General features: G+C 40.3%; 1 protein-coding gene across 2 annotated transcripts in view; it reads right to left on the bottom strand.

Moving 5' to 3' along the window:
• slc4a3 (solute carrier family 4 member 3) overlaps positions 1–23,093 on the bottom strand; it is an 82,699-nt gene that overhangs the window by 20,580 nt on the left and 39,026 nt on the right. For both annotated transcript variants that reach the window (XM_061842678.1, XM_061842679.1), the window contains exons 3-9: positions 18,271–18,451; positions 17,665–17,918; positions 16,012–16,196; positions 14,508–14,734; positions 6,893–7,038; positions 5,909–6,089; positions 5,308–5,443 (exon numbers count right to left, since the gene is read on the bottom strand). In XM_061842678.1, coding sequence (XP_061698662.1) covers positions 5,308–5,443; positions 5,909–6,089; positions 6,893–7,038; positions 14,508–14,734; positions 16,012–16,196; positions 17,665–17,918; positions 18,271–18,451 — 1,310 coding nt within the window. The remainder of the gene's footprint in view (positions 1–5,307; positions 5,444–5,908; positions 6,090–6,892; positions 7,039–14,507; positions 14,735–16,011; positions 16,197–17,664; positions 17,919–18,270; positions 18,452–23,093) is intronic.

The following is a 23,093-nucleotide window of genomic DNA, read 5'->3' as shown; positions in this document are numbered from 1 at the left end:
CCAAATCATTCACATTGCATGTATAATATACTGAAATATAATGATGTTTTGAAGAACACAGTATCTTGTATATGTGCAGTGGAGTGAAGGGGGTTGTCCCACGATGACAGGAAGTGTAATTGGAATATAGTTTGTGCAACACCAAAGCACGGACAGTTAAACCATTACCTAACACATTTGTATTCAGGCAAAGAAGAAAGTATAGACATTGTCAAATAAACACTGAAAAGCAGCACTGTTGCAATGATGTCATGATTTCCCGGAAACAAATTTGCATTTGCCAATTGATGCCTTTCGGGGCCTCACGCAATCATTGAAGTTATTGTACAGAACAAATGGGAATAGCCTTACTTGGGTGTAAACGACATGTAATGTTAAACAGGATGTACTCACTCAGGCATCGGCTAGTTAATGGTTTCAAAGTGTACCACATTTTTAAAAAGTCACTGTTTCAAAACCACGACAATGTAATTTTTCAGGTAACGTGCCTTAGTAGAGGAATGATATGCAAAACGGTCCTACAAAGAATGGCTGCTCTTACGATAGCCCATTTATGAACTCACACCACCCATCACTCTGCGAAAAATACAATGTAATGTTCATTTATTACTGTAACATTGTCATGAAATGAAAGTTTATAACCAACTGTGGTGTTAGCAAGTGGTTAAATATATACTGTAAATTCCCTATTTGATATTTTGTTAACTAGCATGGCTTACAATTTCTTTTCATCTCTGAAGTTACTTCTCAAAGCAAAAACCAGAGAAGTAGCGACTCTTTTTCAGAAAAATCTGTTTTTTCTTTTGTACTATATTATGATTGGATTTAGGGGGGAAAAGAGCTTTGTTTACTAATCTACGAGCTATTCTATGTTGTTTAAAAGTAAAACAGATTACATTCAGTGGAAAAAGATTTTTTTACCAAAACGTTTCCAAATGATACTTACTTCTATGCTATATTTACAGTATGATGATACCAGGAAACCGCATGTTTATGATCCCTTTAAATTCTGACACAGGCCCATGCCTACTCAGTCACTGACTGGCCATTACTCATATAGTTTTTAGGTTTTAGCACTAACTAATGGGAAATGTTCAGTTAAATTTCAAGGAAAAAAAAATGCAATTTTCTGCCGTGGAAGACAATTTAGAAGAAAAGGTAACGTTGGATTCCCTCACATGCCGGCCTCGACTTCATGCTGAAGGATTGCACTCTGTGACTTGAAAGGCGATCCTGGAAGACAATGCCTCGCAATTCCAAATTAAATATTTTGCAACATTGTCGAAGCTATTGTTCCTTGTTATCACCTGTCTGTTAAAGGTGGAAGCCGTCAGTGTGAACGTTTGTGCACTCACAGGAATGAGGACACGAGACAAAGAAAAGACAATTGTTTTCTTTTATGCCATTAAATAATTTTAAACGAGACATTATTTTCATTCCGCCCATTAGACTTGTAGCTTATGTATGGAGCCCTAAAGGGACATTAAAAAACAAGTAAATAAATAACTGGTTTCTCACTGCAATGAGTAACTTACTCATTACAGTGAGTAACTTACTTAATACAATGAGTAACTTTCTCATTGTAATGAGTAATGTTCTCATTGTGTAATGAGTAAGTTACTCATTGTAACTCATGAGTAAGTTAGTCACTACAATGAGAGTGTAAAAAAAACGACTACCTGTGGGTCATAGTTTACTTACCTGCTTGCACTAATTTCCTGAATAAGGGTCTTTTATACATGCACACATATAATGGACTAGTTTCTCATTACAATGAGAAATCAGTTAGGTTTTTTTTTTTTTTCTTCAATGTCCCTTTAGGGGCTCCGTAGGGAGCTACCGCTAGCAGGCAAATAAGCTACGACCCATAGGTAGCCAGTTTTCGACACTCTCATTGTAATGAGTGACTTACTCATGAGTTACAATGAGTAATTTACTCATGAGTAACTTCCTAATTACGATGAGTAACTTACTCATTACAATGAGAAAACAGCTTTTTTCCCCCTCAATGTCCCTTTAAGGGCTCCGTACCTATGTGACTAAACACCAAGTTAAAAATTAAGGAAACATTTTTGGCAATCACCTTGTAGAAATACAGATTTTTTTCTGACAGAACTAATCCCTGTAAAGGTATTTTTATCGGATTGTGGAGTATTGCAAGATTGTAGAACAAGGGCTAAGGCCGCCTTACACAAAAGACCATCAATAATGGTGTTGGCTTTCAAGCCGGGCACAACCACAGTACAGCTTGAACATCTGCAGCCTTGTCAACCACAGGAAAGTTCAGATGATGAGCCAAGTCTTGCTAACGCGAACATTCTGGAAATTCCCAGTGCGGGTTCCCTGTGTCAGCCTTTTTGTAACACCAAAACCAAAAGAATAAGGAAGAGTGAAGCTCGGCTCATCTCATATGTCGTTATACATATGTTAACACATATTCAAATCCATACCAAAAGGCTTCCCCCTCATCCAAACTTTTGTTTGAGATTAAGAAGTGTTAGATCCAAGTAAAGCTTCTGGCCGAGGCGCAACAACACAGATGAACCCTGTGGGTGGGAATTATTATTGGACTATTCACAGATATAATATCATGTCCCATTGTCTTCTCACTGCACATTGATTCCTTATGACGGAAAGTTGTTAAATGTGTCATTAACATAGCCAAAACCAACCCACTTAATAATAAACATTGATTCTAGGGGCTATTTCAGACACTTTGTGCTTGAAAGCAGTCTTATTATAACAAGTCGACAGCCCATTCTCGGGAACAAATGAGCACCAAGACTCAAGAACTAAGAACGTGACTTTGAGGTAGTCTGTTATTGTCTGTGATTTCACAAATCAAATCAGTGAAATAAACTTTGTTTTACAGAGCACATTTCATCCAATGATATGCATCTAAAAGTCAGTTACATCATTGAAATCAATCCCCTTCCACTACTCATCCACACAGATACTGTACATACTGTACATGCACACACACACACGCACACAGTTAAAAAAGTAAGAATATAATGGAATGAATATACTTGTCAGAGTAGTTTGTATGCACCATACATTTTACTTTTACTTGGGTATTTATGTGAAGAGGGATCAATACTTTTGTCCGTTAAAATGATCTGTGCCACTTGCTATTTTTACTCATGCAATAATCCATGTGCGCGTCTATTTTTGGACTCATCTTCGACATCCACATACTGGGACGCCATTTGCGCCAATCAAATGAGATATTTAATGTTAGTCCAATTCACACATCAGATGACAGAATCCAGTCACATGATCACACACCTAAACTTTGCGACCTCATCAAAATGACAATTTTTTCACCTATCAAACGACACAAGGCAGTCACATGGCGGCAAATATAACCTTCGCAAGCCAATCAAAATGTTAAATTTTTTGTGTGTGTTGGACAACAGCCGCCCGACTGAAAAACAACAGCTTATTATGCAACTTTTAAATTTGTGACTGCCCAAACTTGGATCTTTCAGCCCACTTCAAACTTGAGAAAGCACCTTGTGCTAAAATCCCTTTGTATCTATTGTTGTTTTTGCACTGGATATGGCAAAATAGCTTTATCTCTATGGTGTCGCCCATGCACATGCCCCAAATAAGTTTGTTCAGCAGAGAGCTTTTTCATGAACGCAAAAAATGTTTCTGTAGGGCTAAATGTATGTGTCAGTTTTTGGGCTTTTAAAAATAAAAATTGTGGCATACGTGTGTTGACTCCAATATATTATTATATATCAGTGTAACTCTTCCTTTAAAATAACATCCACTCAATTTTCTTGCTATGTACACCATGGTAAAATAATTTGAACTCTGCCCCTTAACTTCTCGCCTTACTGCTTTTCCGTAAGCAGTCTTGGACACAATATATCGAACTCTTTCCCCTAATCATCATGTCAACCAAAGGCCCAGGCTTTTCCTGTCATACTCGCAAAATTCAAAGTCCCCACATTCAGTTCTGAGCTCTGTGCTTTCTTCGTCTCCTTCTGCCTAAGAACCCACTTTCCATCTTTCCTTCCTCTTCGACCCACATGAGCTGAATTTCCCATCAGTGCCTTGAAGGTTAACGGCCCTGGAGGCAAACATTGTTCACCCTGGCTACGACTAATTCAGTATCTAATTTTTTGGATGAAAGCTCATGTTTGTTTGGCAGTGTTTTAGCCTGATGCAACCCTCCAAATTGAATAAGACAGGAGATAAAATTGATCCCTTTGGCACACCACATTCATTCATGGATTTCAAAAGAGCATGTATCCAGACTTACCAGAAATGTTCTGTCAGTAAGCAGTAAGGTGGGTTAAGAACCATTTTTGTAGCATACTGGAGGCCAACTAGGTGTCCATGTCTAATTAAAAGCGTGTGGTCTACTGTGTCGAAGATACGACAAAAACAATGCAATTTACCGTTATCAGCACAAACTCTAAAATCATTTAACATTTTGAAGAGGGCCACCTCAGTGCTATGATTCATCTTAAAAACAGATAGCTACCCATCAATTAGAATAAATTTTGCTAACAAATGAGTGAGTTGAATCAAAAGGTTTTCTAAAATTCTGCTTAAAAATGCGAAGTTTGATACGATTAGCTAGTTGTTAAAATCATTAAAATTGAAATGACTCAACTTCAGCAGGGGTGTAACCACTGCTGCCCCCATTCCTGTCTGAAGAGATACATTTGCAAAGTTTTCTCTGGGAGAAAAAAAAAACCCTTTAAAATTCAATGTTGGAATTGCGTCAAAATGACACTTCACTATGGAAAGAACTTCGTCAAAAACCTGAGCAAAAATCAGGTAAAGCCGGGCACGCAGATGTTTTTAAAACTATGATATGGTGGGTTAAAATGTTGCATCTGATAGTATCAATCTTTCCTCTGGGGTACAAAATCGGTTGGGGTTAAAAGGAAGCTATTAAAACCACAATTAAATAAATGATTTATATGTGACAAATATAACTTTGGGGGTTTTGATGTCAAGATAATGGGGTAGAAACATGCATTTCTGGCATCTTTAGCAGCCTGGTTATAAAGTTTCAGTAGTTCACAGAATATTGCATCGTTACTCAGTTTTATTTTTTTTCGCTCAACTGCCCTACATCTTCTTTTCATCCTTTTGAACACATCCGTTACCCAGGGGGATTTAGTTTTTGTCAATATTTTTTTTTTTTGTTTTGGTATTTTTATAGCAGGGCAATGACGTCCACTCTTGCCGGAAGTCTGCAGTTAAAATCATCCACAATAAAAATCAAACTGGGCCGATCATAACACAAATAGAACCCAAGGAAGAATATGCTTTGCGACAGACCTGTGTTTAAGTAGCAGGGCCCTGAGAACGCAGGATCTGTCTTCAGCTCTAATCTGATCAGAGATGATCATCGTCTCCACCACCAAATGGGCGATTCCCGGGAGAGAATTCTGCTCCAGGTCCAGAAGAATGGCCCCTGGGAACGATCAGTGTCAGATGTGATGGTTTTAGGATGGTGGCATTGTAGAAGTCAGTCGTGTTGTAGTCTACCACTACTGTAACTTATGCAAAGTGGTGGCTACTCATATTATTCAGTACCCACAAAATAGCTTTCACTTTCAAAAACCTTGATGATGCCTGATCTAAAGTCTTTAATAAAGATAGCTTGCATGTTTTTGGAATGTGAAAGGAAGTCAGAGTACCTGGAGAAAATTAGGCAAGCATGGGGAGAACATGCAACATTCACACAGGAAGAACCCCAGATTCGAACCCTCAACCTAAGTACTGTAAGATACACGTTTTAACCATTTGTTCACAGATCTCGCAGTTATTTTTTTTCCTTCTACTGTAAATAATTTTTTTATTAATCCTTATAGAATTTGAATGCACATTTAACAACGAAAAGTTCTTATCTTGCTGGGTGCTCGAAAAATCCCTTTACCGTGCGTGATTGTGCGGCGAAGCTCCAGTAAACTGCGAAAAGAGAGCGAAGCCACGTGAGGTTTGCCCCAGCGGTCTGTCTCCTCCTCGACATCCTCCTCAAACTTGATCCAGCGGGCACGCTCCTTCCAACGCATTTCATGGTCCTTCTCCACAATCAGCTCGTTGAGCTCTACAAACAACTGGAGGTGAAGGAAAGCAAACACGAGAACATCAATACAGATTACTGTAGACACTCGTGGATTTACCTAATTGAGTATGTTTTTTAATAAAAAAAAATTTTATGCAGTAATACTGGTTGTCAATTATTACTTCAATACCTGAACAGGAAATGAGTTGATGCTTAATTTACATCAGATTATATTTTCTCACACATACAATTTAAAATCATTTGTATATATGTTTATAATATGAAAGATCATTAGATTTGATCAAATGTTCAAGGTATTTAACCTCATTACTAAGGGCTAAATGATGAAAAAAACAGGGAACAGATTGGTGGTTAAATCTACTGTCCATAATGAAGATGTTAGTCTTTTTGGCATTCAATTTAATACCACACTATATCAAATCATATTCGAACAATATAGCGAGTAACCCGTCTTTTCCACAGGTACATAAATATATTTTCATGCTAATGGAAGCTAAATTTGAGTCAAGACTCAATTTTTCTTGGGTTAAGCAAGTCAGATACGATTGGCTGGCGACCAGTTCAGGGTGTACCCTGGCTCCAGGTTCTAGGACACCTCCCAATCTAGTGAATATAAGCGGTACAGATAATTAATGAATGAATGAATGAATGAATGAACGAACGAACGAACAACCTAGTCATATTTCAGGTTAGGCACTGTTTCTTAGTAACATGTATTTGCCAATTGCAGGGCACATATAAACAACCATGTCCATTCACATTCAGAATTAAACATTATTTAATGAATGTCAGATTCATTTTTAAAAATAAGCTGATTTTGGCTACGTCAACAACCTCATGAGTCTTCTTGTCGGACGCTCGTTTCTTCTTCTTAAGGCTGGACAGTGGAGTGGAACTGTTGCTGGTACGGCCAACCTGAAATCGGGATGATTTCTTCATTAAGTGGCGTCTCACCCCAGGGTTGTCTTCAAATCTGTGACCTGCGGGGAAACCGAGATATTTTCATTAGACGTAATCTTGCAAACTGGGTCATTGTAATAAAAACAAAATAGATATTTAGATGTAACTTGTTCTGTAGGTCTCAATAATCTGAAAAATTGAATTTGCATTTGGTCACATTATTTACTGTATAGTTGTATTAATATATTAATATTGTTTTTTTTAATGATTAATTGTCAATTTGGTGACAATTAACCATCATGGAATTCACTTGGCTGATATTGTGGTAACAACAGGCCCTCATTTTTGAGTAGTGGTATCAGTTTGAGTTGCAGTAAACAGTATTTCAATGTGTAAGTGTAAAGGTGGCACCAGATTACTGCCTAAAACAGATTTTTCCGAGTCAGGTTATCTGATTATGTGCCTGGGTCGTCTTAAAAGACAATAATACCATCTAGAGCACTGGTTCTGGGACCTGCAAGACCCACTTTAACAGATGTAAAGAACAATAAAGAACCGTATTTTAAAAGAAAAAGAAAAGTTGGAAAAATCTTGAAAACATATTTTAAATATAACTACACATGCTTACGTTCAAGTTCAAAGTGCCTCCCATGGAAGATGATTAGAAACTGAAGGTGAACATGATGTCAGAACATGATTAATAGCTTAGCATTTACCTCATTTTAGGAAACTGATGCATTAAAAAACATGAATTATGAATTATGCTATGAAAACACCAAAGGCTTTCTTTAAATGTTTAAATGGCTCAAGCAGTTACATTTCCTGTTAAATTCATGCTACTTTCTAGATAACAGGCAAGTCAGCCTTGGGATGCACATTAAATATTTCACTGCTGGCGGTAACGTAATCTGAATGCATGTTGGAACGTGCCACATCTATCTGTTGCAAACACTAATGTAGCATTAAAGCCATAATTACACTAAATATCAGTATGAAAACACCAAATGCTCCAAGTGATGGTACCTCCTTGTCGCTGGAAAACGTATTCATTAAAATGTTGTATGTGGCTACGATCGTAAAACTGAAAACTTCCTGGAGCGTTTGACAACATGTCCGTGACCTTGTGATGCTGTGCGACCACACATATTGCACAAGCCAGAAGCCGTGACTGCTAACAAACTCACCCATGGTGAATCCCTGGTAAGAATAAGCATTTAAGAAAATGGATAGACTAACAAGTGAGTTATGAATTCTGTCCCACCCTGTTGTTAAAATCCAATTCTTATGTCATATTGCTGTCATTTGCTGGGCTTAGATGATGTTAAAGGATGAGCTAGAAAATGTCCATGAGAGGAAATTCAAGAAAATCATGCTCTTTTCTGACCAGGTAGTCACTTACTCTATTTGCTGATTGCTTTCAAATCATTCCAAAAAGGTGAATGGAAATACCAAAACCAGACACACTCATTGTCGATGAAATGTCATTCCGCTTCAGCTGTAGCTGAGCCCAAAGCCAAATGGACGCCATTGGATCAATGGAAACACAGAAGACAACATCAACAGTCGAGAAGCTTGTCAATTCGTTCAATACCATCTACCAAGGTAGAACTGTTTGGCATGAATGTGATCCACAGCATTAATTAAGCCCACTTTATAATAGGTGGAAACTCCCATTCATTACTTGGCAATAATGTGAAGTTGTGATGGCAACAAGCTTGAAAACAACACTGTCCACCGTCAAAAGGTCATCTCAAAGCGCTTATCTCCATAAAACTACTTACGGATTGAATCAACCGGAGATCCCAGTTGAGTGTGGATGGACTCGAGCAAGTCATAATCGTCAAAATCAAACACAAACTCTTCAAAGTCCTCAAAGCCTTCCACGGTTGACAGTGAGCCATGTTGTTCGCTTTGGCGCTGCCTCGGGGTACCCGAGCCTTTCTGGATACTGCACTGATGCTCGGCGCCATCATGGTTGTTGTCGGTCTGGTTTTCTTGTCCATCTATATCTGTCATCTCCACCACTCCTCCAGTCTCCAGGTGGACTTACTGCTCATTCATGGGCTGCCCACTTTTTTTCAACTGCACTGCGTTGCCGGGATTCCTTTATACAAAGTCCTTAGTCCACACAGGTTGCACCACGAAATCAGAGAAAATTCAAATCCCAGTGCCAGAAGACACCTGTCTGAAACCACTGTCAAACCACAGTAGCAATGTTTACTTTGGCCACCACAGCAAAGTGCAGGAAAGGCGTGGTTTTGTGTGAACCGAATCAGTACCACTCTTGTTTAGGGTAATGTCCACAGGCTATTGATTTTGGGGCTGTGCCATAACGATCGAGGGTGAATTAGAGTAGGACGTGATGCTTTTCATTGGCATAGTACACTAAACCCCATCTACTAAAGGGGTGAAAAACTGGGCCCAGCCGTGGATAAAAACACAAGCGACGCTCCTACCTAAATATGTTTAGAACTGCATATGATACCAATAGGCATGGATGGGGCAATGTTTTATTTGTCTACAATTCAAGCAGGCATCGTGGGTTCAAATCCTTCCCGGAGGCAATGTTTGTGAACCCTTTATTGCTCTAGTTTATGTGCCTTGCGATTGGCTGGCGACCAGTTCAAGGTGTACACAGCTTCTTGCTCAAAGACAGATGGGATAGGTTCCAGCATACCTGCGACCCTAGTGAGGATAAGCAGTACAGAAAATGGATAGATGGATCATTTATACAAGCATTTGAACGTGCAATACATTACGATACTGTAATGTACAACAGAAAAAAGACATAAGCAAATAATTTGTCCATATTTAAAATAACTTTTTCTCATGGATTTTGTTCGGAACATACGGTCCTAAGTCCTAAGTGGACCCCCGGCAGTGCTGCTGAAAAATGCTGGCCCCCATTTCAGTCACACATCCCTGATCTAAAGTACATGTGCGCTGTGATTGATAATCAGTCCAGGTCGGATGTAATCTGCTTTTCTCGCAAAGTCAGCAGGGATGAGCGCCATCTTTTTGCAGTCCTGAACAGCATAAGTGGCATAGAAAGATAATATGCTGTGTATTGTATTAGTTGAAATTTTACAATTTTTTTGTTCCTGTTGGGTAGCGCCTCCTCGCCACACCATTGGGAAATTTACCATGACAAGTACATAAACTCAGTTTGACAAGCTGAGGAAGGTGCTCGACCCTCGCTCGTCCACCTCTCACACTCGGGGGCAGGTTGTGGGTACTGGTGGGAATGTGGTGGGGTCCCAGTGTCAGTGTTGCAGATTTGGATTTCATTGGCGGCTGTCTGGCCTGACCGACATTAGCCATGACTGCCTTAGCAGACACTCACTGTGTCACGTCCCATCTGAACGAGAGGTAGGACCCAAATGCAGGAACTCGGAAGACGCAAGGTAGTTCAAGAAGAGACACGTTTATTGTATGCCGAGATCGGGGATCGAGCAGGCAGTCCGGTGCAGCAGCGGTTGTTGGGGCGTCGGGCGAAAAGAGCAGATGAGTGGGCAGGCAGGAGTCGGTACACGGGAGAACAATCAACGCAGGCAGAAGTGTCAAGGAATCAGGCTTACAAGGTTGGTCAGAGAACGGACGAAGGTCGGTACACACAGGTTCAGTCAGGAATACGAGGGTGCTGGAACGGGACATAAAGCACACGAACTGGCGCCTGACCAGTTGTCACTGGGTCCTAAATATACGGGGGATGATCAGCCCGCATGAGGCACAGGTGTGTGCCTCCCAATCAGCGCACCCGCACAGCTTGTGCTGGAGCGGCAGGATCATGACACACTGTATATATTTTTGTCACTAATCACATCTGTGCAGATATATATGTCAGGAGGATCCTGGGGGACTGGTATGGGTCAGAAGGGTATAGATGTCAGACCGGGTTTCAGCACCTCTGTTCTGTTTCCCTTTCAATGCATCCATTGGGTCACTGCGGCACTCGCTGTGTGGCTAGTTGGACGGGCGGACTGCCTTGGGTCCATCAGTGTGGGACGTGTCCCATCCGACACATAGCCCATCCATCAGGCTGCTCTGGGGTTGACCCTAGGCTAGAGCCCACACCTCGAATGATTGGGAGGCGTCCACAACCTCCACGGCGCGGGCACAGCAATTACGGGACACTTCACTGAGCATGCGAAACTGTGGCAATACACTTGCACGTGTCTGCAAGCACACCCCCTTGGGACTCTTTCACTGGGTAAGGGGCCATACTCTCGTGCTATAGACTTTTATAATTCACTTAAATCCCACCATCCAGTCCTGAAATTCTCTCACTGTGTCACACTACAGCCCCACAGAACACTAATCTTTAATATTTCATTGTTGTATCCATGTAATGATTTCATTTTCCCATCCTCTTTACAATTAGTGCTTTGTCTTTTGTCTTTGTTTCTCTCGTCCCTCTAGAAAACTTTTTTTCTGTTTGACTGAAGAGCTGATTGTCAGTTAACTTCAATTGTAATACTAAGAAACCACAAAAGAAAATTGAAAACTCCACAGAGACGATAAAAGTGTCCCATCATAGAAGTGAAACAGACAAACCATTGTGCTTGACCTAAAAGCTGAACAGGACAAAAAAAAAAAGAAAAACAACAACAACAAAAAGACAAAAACTCTTGGTCGTCACGATTGTTTCTGTTTTGCTTTGGTAGTTATCAGTATGATATTCAACTTGTTCCTGGCAAATGTATTAACTGTAGGGCTGTTTAGTTTTCCTCCCACGTTGGCGCTGTCCAACTCTTTTGCTTTGTTTTTCTTACCTCTGTGTAGTTTTTCTTTTGTGAGAACCTTTTGACATTTTTCATAGTTCATAATTCATAGTTTTGTTTTTCTGCTTCACGTTTGTGTGCTGTTTTGGTTCATTGAATCCTACTGGATTGCTCTCATAGTCTAATTTGAGATCCATCCTTTAGCCTTCTGCCAACTATTGCACAAATGTTCAAATGGGAGTCCCAACAATTTGTGGCAATTTGGGTTCATGTGAAAAACCTCCATCAAGTTTATTGCCTGGGGGACGTGTGTTTAATAGCTATGCATGTGGATGTTCTGCAACTTTTGGACTGAATGATTAGACTGACACAATGGAAGGACTTTAACTCTCAAAAGGAGAAAAACCAAGAGTTTCAGCAGCATGCATAGCCTGTCTTCATGAAGCATCGGCACTCGACAGCTGTGATTTTAGTGGCCCTGTTTTGTGTTTCTACGCGGTCAATGATTACTCCGGTATGGTAAAGCAGGAAAGGCCAGAGGCAGGGTCGCTGGTGAAGGGGAATCGACTGCAGGCTCTGTTAATGACTGCCCCTTTTTTCTCTTATACCACTACCATTTATTGCCTGGTTTCATTGGTTTTCTCCCCCCCCCCCAAATCTACATACCATCACTACATCTTTACACTTCTCCTCTTTTGGGTTTTTGTCATTGTACTTTTTTGTGGTTAGTGTTGGATTAAGTCCACAGGATGTCAATGATGGATGTTTTGTGAAAAAGGAGGCATTTAATTATCCATCCATCCATCCATCCTTCCATCCATCCATCCATCCATCCATCCATCCATCAATCCATCCATCCATCCATCCATCCATCCATCCATTTTCTGTACCACTTCTCATCATGAGGTTAGTGGCCATGCTGGAGCCTATCCCAGCTATCTTCAGACAAGAGGTGGGGTACACTTCTGCACTGGACGCCAGACAATCGCAGGCCACATATAAACAAACAACCATTCACACCTTGGGACAATTTACAGTTTTCAATTAACCTTTCACGCATGTTTTTGGGATGTGAGAGGAAACCGGACTACCCAGAGAAAACCGATAGAGGCACAGGGAGAACATGTAAACTTAACATCTCATCTGAAAGACTCTGAAGAGTACAGTAAAACAACCTAAACAACTAATTTCCACACAGAAAAAAAAATATTTCACCACTCAAGTACATGTTGATATACAAATTTAAGATTTCTTTGGTTGTGCCTCCAACTTGAGCTGGGCCCACCTCTACCTACACCTGAGGCCTGTTTAAAGCTATGCCATATGATGAGCATCCTCCTCTCCAAACACTCAAATTCTGGAATTAGTTTTCACGATTACCAACTTCAAAGGCTAATCCCAAATGCATTCTCCAGGAAAATATAAAGTACAATATTGTTCTGTTTTTATTGACCATTTCTGAATTTGAAGTTACTTCATTATGTGTTGTAAAATAATCCCGAAAATTGTGCCGTGGCCTAATACATTTAACAATAACATCTGTAAACTAATTACACAATTGTATGCATGCGTCCTAATCAATAAAAGACATACTAGCAAATGCAGGTATTAGATGTGCATTTTGATTTCCAAAGGGACCACAACCTGGGCCACAAACCGCATCCCCATAATGTGAAAATACAAGTGACCAATGCAACAAATACGACACGGGCTAATCTGATGAGCAAAAATGTTGCTTGAACTAAAGAGTAGCAATAGAGGATGTCCGCTCCAGAGTTGGATAGAGTAGCCAGATTTTGTCCTCAAGCAAGAGTACTGTTGCGTGACAAAAAAGTGACTCAAGTAAAAGTAGTCCTCCAAAAGAAGTTAGTTTAACATACACAATGAAATAATTACTCAAGTATTGAATAGATTCTTGAGATTTTTTTTAACCATACCATAAACAGCAATAAAGAAAATGTGAATGTACAAATTCTGATATATTTGTGTGTCTGTGTCATGATGTGGGGGGGGGGGGGGGGTAATACGCAGGCAAAACTACAACAACTGCAATTTATTGCATGGTCTTTTCTCAGGGAGATGAAATATCCACATTTGGGCAAACAGTACCAGACAAATACTATAATACATGAAAAGTGTTTTGTTTGTTTTGTTTGTTTTTTTTGTACAAAATGCAAACACAAGTAATGCGCCATGGCCGTCATGGTAACAACAAGTTTCCCAACATGGTTACAGTGTATTCACGTCAATCAGCTAAGGCTGGCTTATTTAGTTTTAATACGTATCGCAAGAAGCCCAATAGCAAATGTGTGAAGTCATGTGACTTTCTTGTGTCATTGGATTGATGAATTCGACTCAACATCACTAGTGCATGAATTGGATTGGAGCAAATAGCGCCCAATGAGGAAGTCGAAGTCATAGTATCATGAAAAAAAAAAAAAAAACAGGTGATGAATAAGCAAAAATTGATCAATAAAAGAAGGGAAAATAAAGGAAATGTCCAATTTCAATTAAGTGGTCAAAAAATTATTTATGTTTTAAAAATAATGTACGGTGTCTGTGTTCACATATTTATGCCAGTTAGCAACAACTAAAAGCTACTCGACTCTAATTCAAAAGCTGCAACTAACCGGTTTATCTGTTGCCATACAATCAACAGAATAACCGCTTTATATCAACCTAAGCAGGCCCAGATTTCACACAGTAAAGTAAATTTGTGAGTAAATTGAGACAGGGTAGTCATTTTTGGGGGGCTCAAAACTCAATTAGGCTGTAGATCCTGCATTGGATAATACAGAGGAAATGGGCCGCTGTGACATCTCACTCACTTTTCATGTCATCCAAGTCAACAGTGGCCAACATCTGGGCCTCGGCTTCATCGGTTGGCACTTGATGATAGACGGCGGTCTCAGCCGCAGTCATGCTGCCAATGCAAATCCGCTCCCTCAGGTCGTAGTTGCACCGCTGGGCGGCTGCCACGCGATGGTGGGTGGGCTTTCGACAAAACCAGCTCTGAGTCGCAGTGGCAGCGGGGGACACCCATCCTGGGGTAATGCTGACAAAAAACACAGACATTGTTGAAATGATGTTGGAAGATAACAGGAGTCACAGAGTCAAAGAAACAACCTCCGTTTGTTTATTGGGAAAATAATTAATGGCATGTTTCATGATACAAAAGTGTAAGAAATGAAAATATCCGTACAAACATATACAATACTACACAGTGGTGCCTTTAGATTCCAATTACATGATTTTTTTTTTCCAATACAAACAGTTGTTCAATCCATTTTTTTTTTTCTTTGACTTGTGAAATAAGTATTGGTGTTGCAGTGCTGTGAAACTTAAAGCGCTGGATATTTTAACAAAAATGGCGTAGACGTGCAATTTACCAATATTCACAGGCCCTTTTGCAAAAAATGACTGATGTAATCTTATTTACTCAGTTGTGCAATTATTCGTGTTACCAATGTCTGTATTGTACTGCACGTAGGTGCCCAAGGCATACACAACAGAAGGAAAACCACAATGTTCATTTCATTCAAGCAAAAAAAAAATGTAAACGCTGCTGAATTTTCTGTTTTTATAAAGGACGACATGATAGAGTGCTTTTTTTCTTTGAAACACATTATGATTTTTGTTGTTGTTTTTAACATTTCCATTCATTGTAATCTGAATAATTATGTATTCTGAGTAACAAATACTAACTAGTCAAACCGAATAGATATATATCTTCCATTCCGCTTATCCTCAATAACATAGCAGGACTATTGAATTGTATAATCTTTTAAATGGCTCAGTTTGACCTAGAGCATAAGAAGAGGTTGGAAGACAAATTTGTGATGTGCCGAATTCTCTTTAACATGCACCCTTCAGATGAAAGATTTGCATTACTTTATTTTCACCAGCAGAGGATTTCCTAACACAGCAATGTGACATTAGGCCTCATCTCACCAAACCCATGAGTCATCCTCAGCTGCACTCTAACATCACCCACACAATAATACACACTTGATTTCCCTAAGGGACTCAGTTTATGACAAATGCCTGAGTCACTGTCCTCCAAGCAAACTCCACGAATTACAGCATTAGAACGTCACATAAAAATTCATATTCTGGTGACGGTGCTAGTTTTCAGGCAGAAGAGAATCAACACCAGCTATTGTAGATTAGGTTTACCCACTCAACTGTATATAAAATATGTGGGGGGAAAAAATGACACCCCTTTTGCGATTTTGACATTTTAAAAAAAGCAGCAGGGGGTTTAGTGCTCTACCATTATTATTAACAAGCCAGCCTACAATGCTCGCCAAGCACCATAACACAAGAGCATACCTGTTGCTAGACACCGACTCCTTTTCCTTCTCCTCATGCTGCTCAATGACAGCGTATCCTCCACTCTGAAGGTCTCCCTTGAGCGTGAGCGTGAATTTTGGGGGCCGGTGATGCTCCTCATTTTCTGTGTGGACTGTGGCGATTGAAAAGGCTTCCTCCAAGTGCTCTTGACTCTCCAAACTAAACTGAGAGCAAGGAGAGGATCGAGATGAGAGGGATGCAATAGAGGACAGACAACATCAAAGCCAGTCCCAAAAAAATGTCATTGTGATCAATAAATGGGCTCTTCGTGTTCGAATGCACCCACATGATGGTGAGAATGTAATGTTGCTTTTATGTTATAGGTAAAATTTCTTTGTAAAATTAGGGGGGAAATAATACAATACTATGATTCTATTCTTTTGGGCCTTATTTTTTTTTCTTTTAAAATCTATATTGCATTGTGTTATTATATGATATTCATGATTAAGCGTAAAATGAGTCACATCGACCCGTGAATTTCAGAAGAGCAGCTTTCTTGTTTCAAACCATCCTCATGCTCGTCAGAATGCACACATCAAATGGAACAATATACAAAATCTAGAAATCTATAGTTACAAAAAATATGGTTGAATTTTGTCGACACGTATTACAAAAAAAAGCTCTATTTTGTTATATTTTTGTGATGATCAAACAGCAGGTCAGACTGACCCATGAACTTTGTCGCAAGAAAAAACAACATGCATCCATTTTGAGGAGCGCTTGACCTCAGAGGGGTCATGAGTGAGATAGCACTGTGTAGGACTTAAATATATAATATACATTTTTGTGCTCACATGTTCTATGTTTGCCAGTTGTGTGGGGAGTAAATTATATTCCTGTGTGATAGTACAATACTGTGAACTCCATTTTTCTTTTTTAACCAAATATTTTTTGTGTGTGTTTTGGGAGGACGTGGAATGGATTCATTTCATTTTAATTCATTTTAAAGGGGAAAGAAATATTTCAAAGGCAATTGTTTTGCAAAGCAAGCATGGTCTCAGAATTAAATAAATTCATATCTCAAGGCACGAGTGTACATTTAAAAACGTGAGGTACTTAAAGAGGTTATGCATCCATCCATTTTCTTAGCCGCTTCTCCTCACAAGGGTCGCGGGGAGTGCTGGAGCCTATCCCAGCTGTCAACGGGCCGGAGGCAGGGTACACCCTGAACTGGTTGCCAGCCAATCGCAGGACACATAAAGACAAACAGCCACACTCACAATCACACCTACGGGAAATTTAGAGTGTCGAATTAATGTTGCATGTTTTTGGGATGTGGGAGGAAACGGGAGTGCCCGGAGGAAACCCACGCAGGCACGGGGAGGAACGTGCAAACTCCACAGAGGCGGGTCCGGGATTGAACCCGGGACCTCAGAACTGTGAGGCCACTGTGCCAGCCATTAAAAAGGTTAATTTCATAGAATTAGTCATGTACATTTAAGAATGAACATTACTCTGTTATTAAAATAAGTTACATGGTTTACACTGACATTTGAATTTCTGATCTCATCAAAAAATGGTCTGTTCAATCTGTCCAATTTAAAGATCAAATGTGGCCTTTGAGCACTAATTTCTTGTATAAAGTTAAACAAAACAAATTGTATTCTCGTGGCTTTTCAAATCCTATATTACCTGTGCTTCAACGCCGGGCGGTAACTCGGCAGCCACGGCAGCCGCCTCCTGAGTCTCTATTTCTGACTCGGCGTCCTCCTCATCCACTTCGTGAATGGTGGGCGTAACTTCCGAGGGCGGCAGGGACGTCTTTCTTTTCTTCCGTTTCTTTTTGCGCCTGCGCTCCTTGCCGTGCACCCTCTTGCGTGAGCGCTGGGGTACGGGCAAGTGGGTGGAGAGTGGGTGGTGGATATGATGAACTGTGTGCCTGTGATCTGGATTGCAAGACGTGACAAAAAGGTTTGTTGAAAACTCAAATTGCTATATACATACAATTTTGGATACATGGTTAATGGCAGCTACAGTGTATCCAAGTAGACTGTGTTCCAAAGTATTAGGCATATATGTTTTTTGGTGATTTTGTCCCAGGGTGGCCATTTACAGGTATAGTGCATTCTCTCTCTTAGTTCCTATTTTAAGATACTCCATAGTTTCTCAATAGGGTTGAAATCAGGGGAGACAGTGAGGGCACCACGAGTTTTTCACCCTTCCTACATATATCAGCCATAGCTGCAAATGCAGTTGCATAATTTGGAACACAGTGTATACACAGTAATCTGCACCTACACTCAAAATCTTTTTCTGTGTAGTTTCGACCCATCCTGTCGCCACTGACAGATGTAGATTCACTGATGATTTCAGCAAAGTACTTGACAGACAGTGCTTTGTCCCAATCCTCCTCCTCCTCCGCCTCCTCTTCCTTCTGGTCAGCAAGTGATTCCTCCTCATTGCCCTCATCATCCCTCACCTAGGGGGGGGGGGGGAGACACATCCACTGTACTTAGTGCAACAGCACCATCTACTGTGGAAACTGTATTAAAACATAAAGCCGTATTCTTGTCATTGTCACTGTTTTATCACATACTGAAAAAAGACCGGCTTCCTCAGACCCATTTTTGCCTAGTTATTTTTATACAAATATGATTCATTGACTTTTTTTTCCTTCATTATATTTATTTCTGAACCCTTTTTGTCAGGATAAATGTTATCTTTTTCTTGAAATGAACAGCCAAAACTATTGTGTAAAATGAATAAATGTGAACGAATGGATATGCGTTGCAATATAATGAACCCTCCTGGGTCAAAGTAATTCGTTGTACATGTCATCATCATCATCATCTTTTTTCATTTTCTACATTGCATATCTTCACTAGGGTTGCGGGTGTGCTGGAGCCTATCCCAGCTGACTCTGAGCGAGAAGCAGGGTACACGCTGAACTGATCACTATCCAATAGCAGGGCACATATAAATTTAAAAAAAAAAAGTTCTCACTAACATTCACACCTATGGGTAATTTTGAGTCTACAATTAACCTACCATGCATGTTTGTGTGACGTGGGAGGAAACCGGAGTACCCGAAGACAACCCACGCAGGCACGGGGAGAACATGCGAACTCCACACAGGCGAGGACGGCTTTGAACCCGGGTCCTCAGAGCTGTGAGGCAGATGTGCTAACCATTTGCTCATCGAGCCATCATATATTAATATAAAAACCTTAAAACATCAACTGTGACCAAATATTGCCATCTGTTAAAAATGCTGATAATTGCCAATGCGCACCCCACCTACCTGTACATGCACATGCAGTGAAGACTCTCCATAACAACCCAAGCTAAACCAAGCTTCTCTTTGAGATACAAAGCGTATCTTTCAATGAAGATGTGTCACTTCAACGTACTTCCTTTGATCAACTGTGCAACTGCTATTAAAACGGCTTTCATGACATCGTCTGATATAGTGGGGCGTTGCAGAAGGGGCACAAAGTCTGTGAATCGTGCAATTTATTTTTGTGGACATAGGATGATGAGTTCCAAAATTAAAAAAGATAAGTGTACACGTGAACTATAATTACGAGAGTGAAACACCCTTTCCTGTGTGCAGCTTTAAAAGTAGACACATCAAAGCATATTTCAAAACATAGCACAACAAATATTTTATGAACATGAGGACGTGATGTCACTACAACAAAGACGCAAGCAGAAAATGACTAATGCACTCCCAACAGCCCCCCAGAGACAGTGACGGCAAGTGGGAGCGGCGTGTCCATACGTACAGATACATCTGGTGCTTCTGATAGGTCAAGTCGCTCGGAGGCACGAGATCCATGGTTTCTGATAGGTTAGGGCAGGGTGAATCCTTTGCCAAATGATTTGTGCTCTCGGATTTCTCTGCTTAGGGCTGGCACTATTAGATTTTCATTACCAGAGGGATGGTGGGACAGGATGCATTTAAAAATGTGAGCTACCGATCAGCTCAAGCCTGAAGCGTTAAGAACCAGACACAGTATGAAGGCTGGTGGTATGTAAAAGCCTTGTTACCAGGGGTTTTTGGGTCGAGGGACCTGTTACGGTCAATATAGATAAACATAACTAACATGTTGCTGAGCCAAAAGCAAGTACAGATTTTGTTACCATAAGATTCAGGCGTGAAGCCACAAGGACTGCATTTTGAGACCTGTATCTAAAAAGAACAGTGAGTAGAAAATGTGAAGACAAAAACAGCATTGATTGTATTTTCCCTCATGGAAGCAGCACTTCATCACAGAGCCACCAAGTTACACTTGTTGTCCACATCGCCAAACTCAAATAATCACTTTACTGAGCGAGGTTTATTAATTTACGGCTGAATCTACCAACCTCTGCCTAAAAGCAGAATCTCCCCATCTACCATTTTATTTCTCAACAATCACTAAACTGGAATAAATCCCGTGCTGGCTACAATTCAGTCAGCTCTGTGGACCACTACACTAGCACGCACCCATGTAGTGTCTATGGCATGCAAAGAGTTCTGTCCTATGGCAGGTGATAATAATGGCGGATTTGCAGGTTTCAGGCTACTTTAAAGTTTTAATTTGGGTTTCTTTCCTGTATAAACTATAAAATGTTTGTGATGCTATATTTCAAAAACATTAGTGAGTTCTCTCTGTGAGAAATGCTACATAAAAAGTAAAATGGATCGCTTACTTTATTAACCCACCTGTAATAATGCAGGTCAAATTTACAGGTCTAACAAACAAAAAAAAGTTTAAAATCGTGTGGACTGTAAATTGATATGCAATATTACAAAGAGTTTGTCCAGTTCACCCACTCTTTTCCAATATTCACACAAAGAACAAAAAGATTGACTAATTTGTGTGGTTGCACTCAATACTGATAAAGAGTTACAATACATCATGATGTTGCAGTGTATTTGAATTTGCTTTCTTTTGACTATTTTCTTTTCCTGGGGTGGTTTGACATGCAACAGGTCACATTGACCCATGAATATTTCTGGTGTACCAAAGAAACAAACAGCAGGATGGGTTCAATTTGTTGAAGAAGAAGAGGAATAAGGAGAAAGAGGAAGAAGGAGAAAGGGGAAGAAAGAGAAAGAGGAAGAGGAGGAGGAGGAAGGAGAGAAAAGAAGAGGAAGAAAAAGAGGAAGAAGAGGAGGAGGAGGAGGGGGAGAAGGAGGAAGAAGAAGAGGAAGAAGAAGAAGAAGAAAAGGTTCCAGCAGAGGAAGAGGAGGAGGAAGAAGTTCCAGAAGAGGAAGAGGAGGGGGCAGAGGAAGAGGAAGAGGAGGAGGAAGAAGAAGAAGAAGAAGAAGAAGAGGAAGAAAAAAAAACATGAAGAAAAAGAAGAAAAAAATTGTATTGATCCCAGAATGGCAACATTTACTGGTTACAGCAGCAAACATATACAATAGTTGTACATTATTATTACCATTATATTAGCTCTACAAATTTCAACATATTAGAATGTTGAAAAGAAAATGCACAAACACTTCAATCCCAATTAATGAGCAATTGTTTTAAAACGGACCATAATTGAAGCCTTCCACAGCTCTCCGCGCACTTAAATTGCATTTCACTCTGTGGAAAAGGCCAACGATTTATTTATTAATTTTTGCAACATTAATATTTCATCTAGGGGGTAAAAAAAAAAGGGGGGATTTTGCAAAGTGTACTGAAATATTTAACTGCTGCTGACTAATACTGACAAAAGGGATGTGTACCTAATGTCATGTGTTGTTGTATTGCAAGTAATGTGGGACACAATTGTTAGTGGTGAAAAGTTTATGTACATGTACACGACTGATGTCCAATGATACAACCGGCGTATGTTCAGTCTATTTTGAATGAACAACATTCTCAGCTTGAACATCTGATAACAAGCACGTACTTGGCGACTTGGTGCTGAGGGGATTTTAGGCAATGTGTTGCTGCATGGACCACAGGCACAGATCTGCACACAAATAGTGTATTTTGTAAAACATAATGACATCCATCTTCCTTTCCCTGCTATTTTCCTCACTTTTCTCAGCAGACAAATTGCTGAGAACCGCTGGTCTAGTCGCAGCGTCCTGCTAAGTCATTGGTTGCCATGGTAATCTTGGACCTCAACTGAAATTTGCAATCTTCTTGTAGTTGTTTTTGGGGAATGAGCAGGGGATTAGAAAGTGTTTTCCTGGTGTCTTAATCTACTGTTTCATCTAAAAAAGGAATGTATTTTAAAATATTGAAATATTTTTTTTGCCACGTCCACTTGGTAAATGGTCCGGCAGCACCCTGTTGCCCTCGATTGGCCTCTCAGTTGACGTACTGTAAATGTACTTCCTTGACAACAACTAGCACGTATCACATAAAACTATCATAAGTGAGCACTTCAGCACATAACTGAGGATTGGTTGTACTGAAAAAAAAATGATGAATTTTTGAACAGCCAAACGTGCAAAGGCATTATAGAATTCATGGGTCTCCTCCTTTAAAGCCCAAGTGTCATCCCAATAAACATTCTAAAATAGATATTGTAATGAAAAATACATATAACATTATTCACTTTAATGTCTATACAAAAAAATAAATATGACCGAAGAGCGCGTCATCCATGCGGAAAGTTGGGGAAGTGTAATTTGACATCCAAGTAATCGACATATTGGCTGCATCTCCTACCCGTGAGGTCACCCCAGACATTCGCCATTGAAAACACGCTGCGGCCCCAACTGTGGGAGACGGACATGCCTCTCCTGACACAGAAGTTTTTTTCGAAGAAGAGAACATCTCACAACTGAGTGAAGTGACCGGGGTAATATTACCCTATTATTTCTAGCCATATTTAGCTGATTTGTGGATCACGGCCAAACCACCTCCCAGCCCGATCCACCTCCGCGTGGCAGTGGTAAAAACAACACCGCCCGCGACCGGCACCGCGACGAGCCACCCCGGCCAACAAGGCCGGCGGCCGGCTCGGCTTTGTCAACAAGGCTGGTGGCGATCCACAAGGCATGGGGAGGCCGTCCTTCAGCGGCTGCTGCATGGAAGCCTTCCAATGCGCACATTGACACATTTAGCACCCCTGATTTACGGATTACACCCCCCAGCTATTGTTGTATTGTCACTGTATACACACCT

The sequence above is a fragment of the Syngnathoides biaculeatus genome, chromosome 14 (assembly GCF_019802595.1).
Source record: "Syngnathoides biaculeatus isolate LvHL_M chromosome 14, ASM1980259v1, whole genome shotgun sequence".
In the NCBI taxonomy this organism is placed as follows: domain Eukaryota; kingdom Metazoa; phylum Chordata; class Actinopteri; order Syngnathiformes; family Syngnathidae; genus Syngnathoides; species Syngnathoides biaculeatus.
This window is presented reverse-complemented; position numbering and strand designations above follow the sequence as displayed.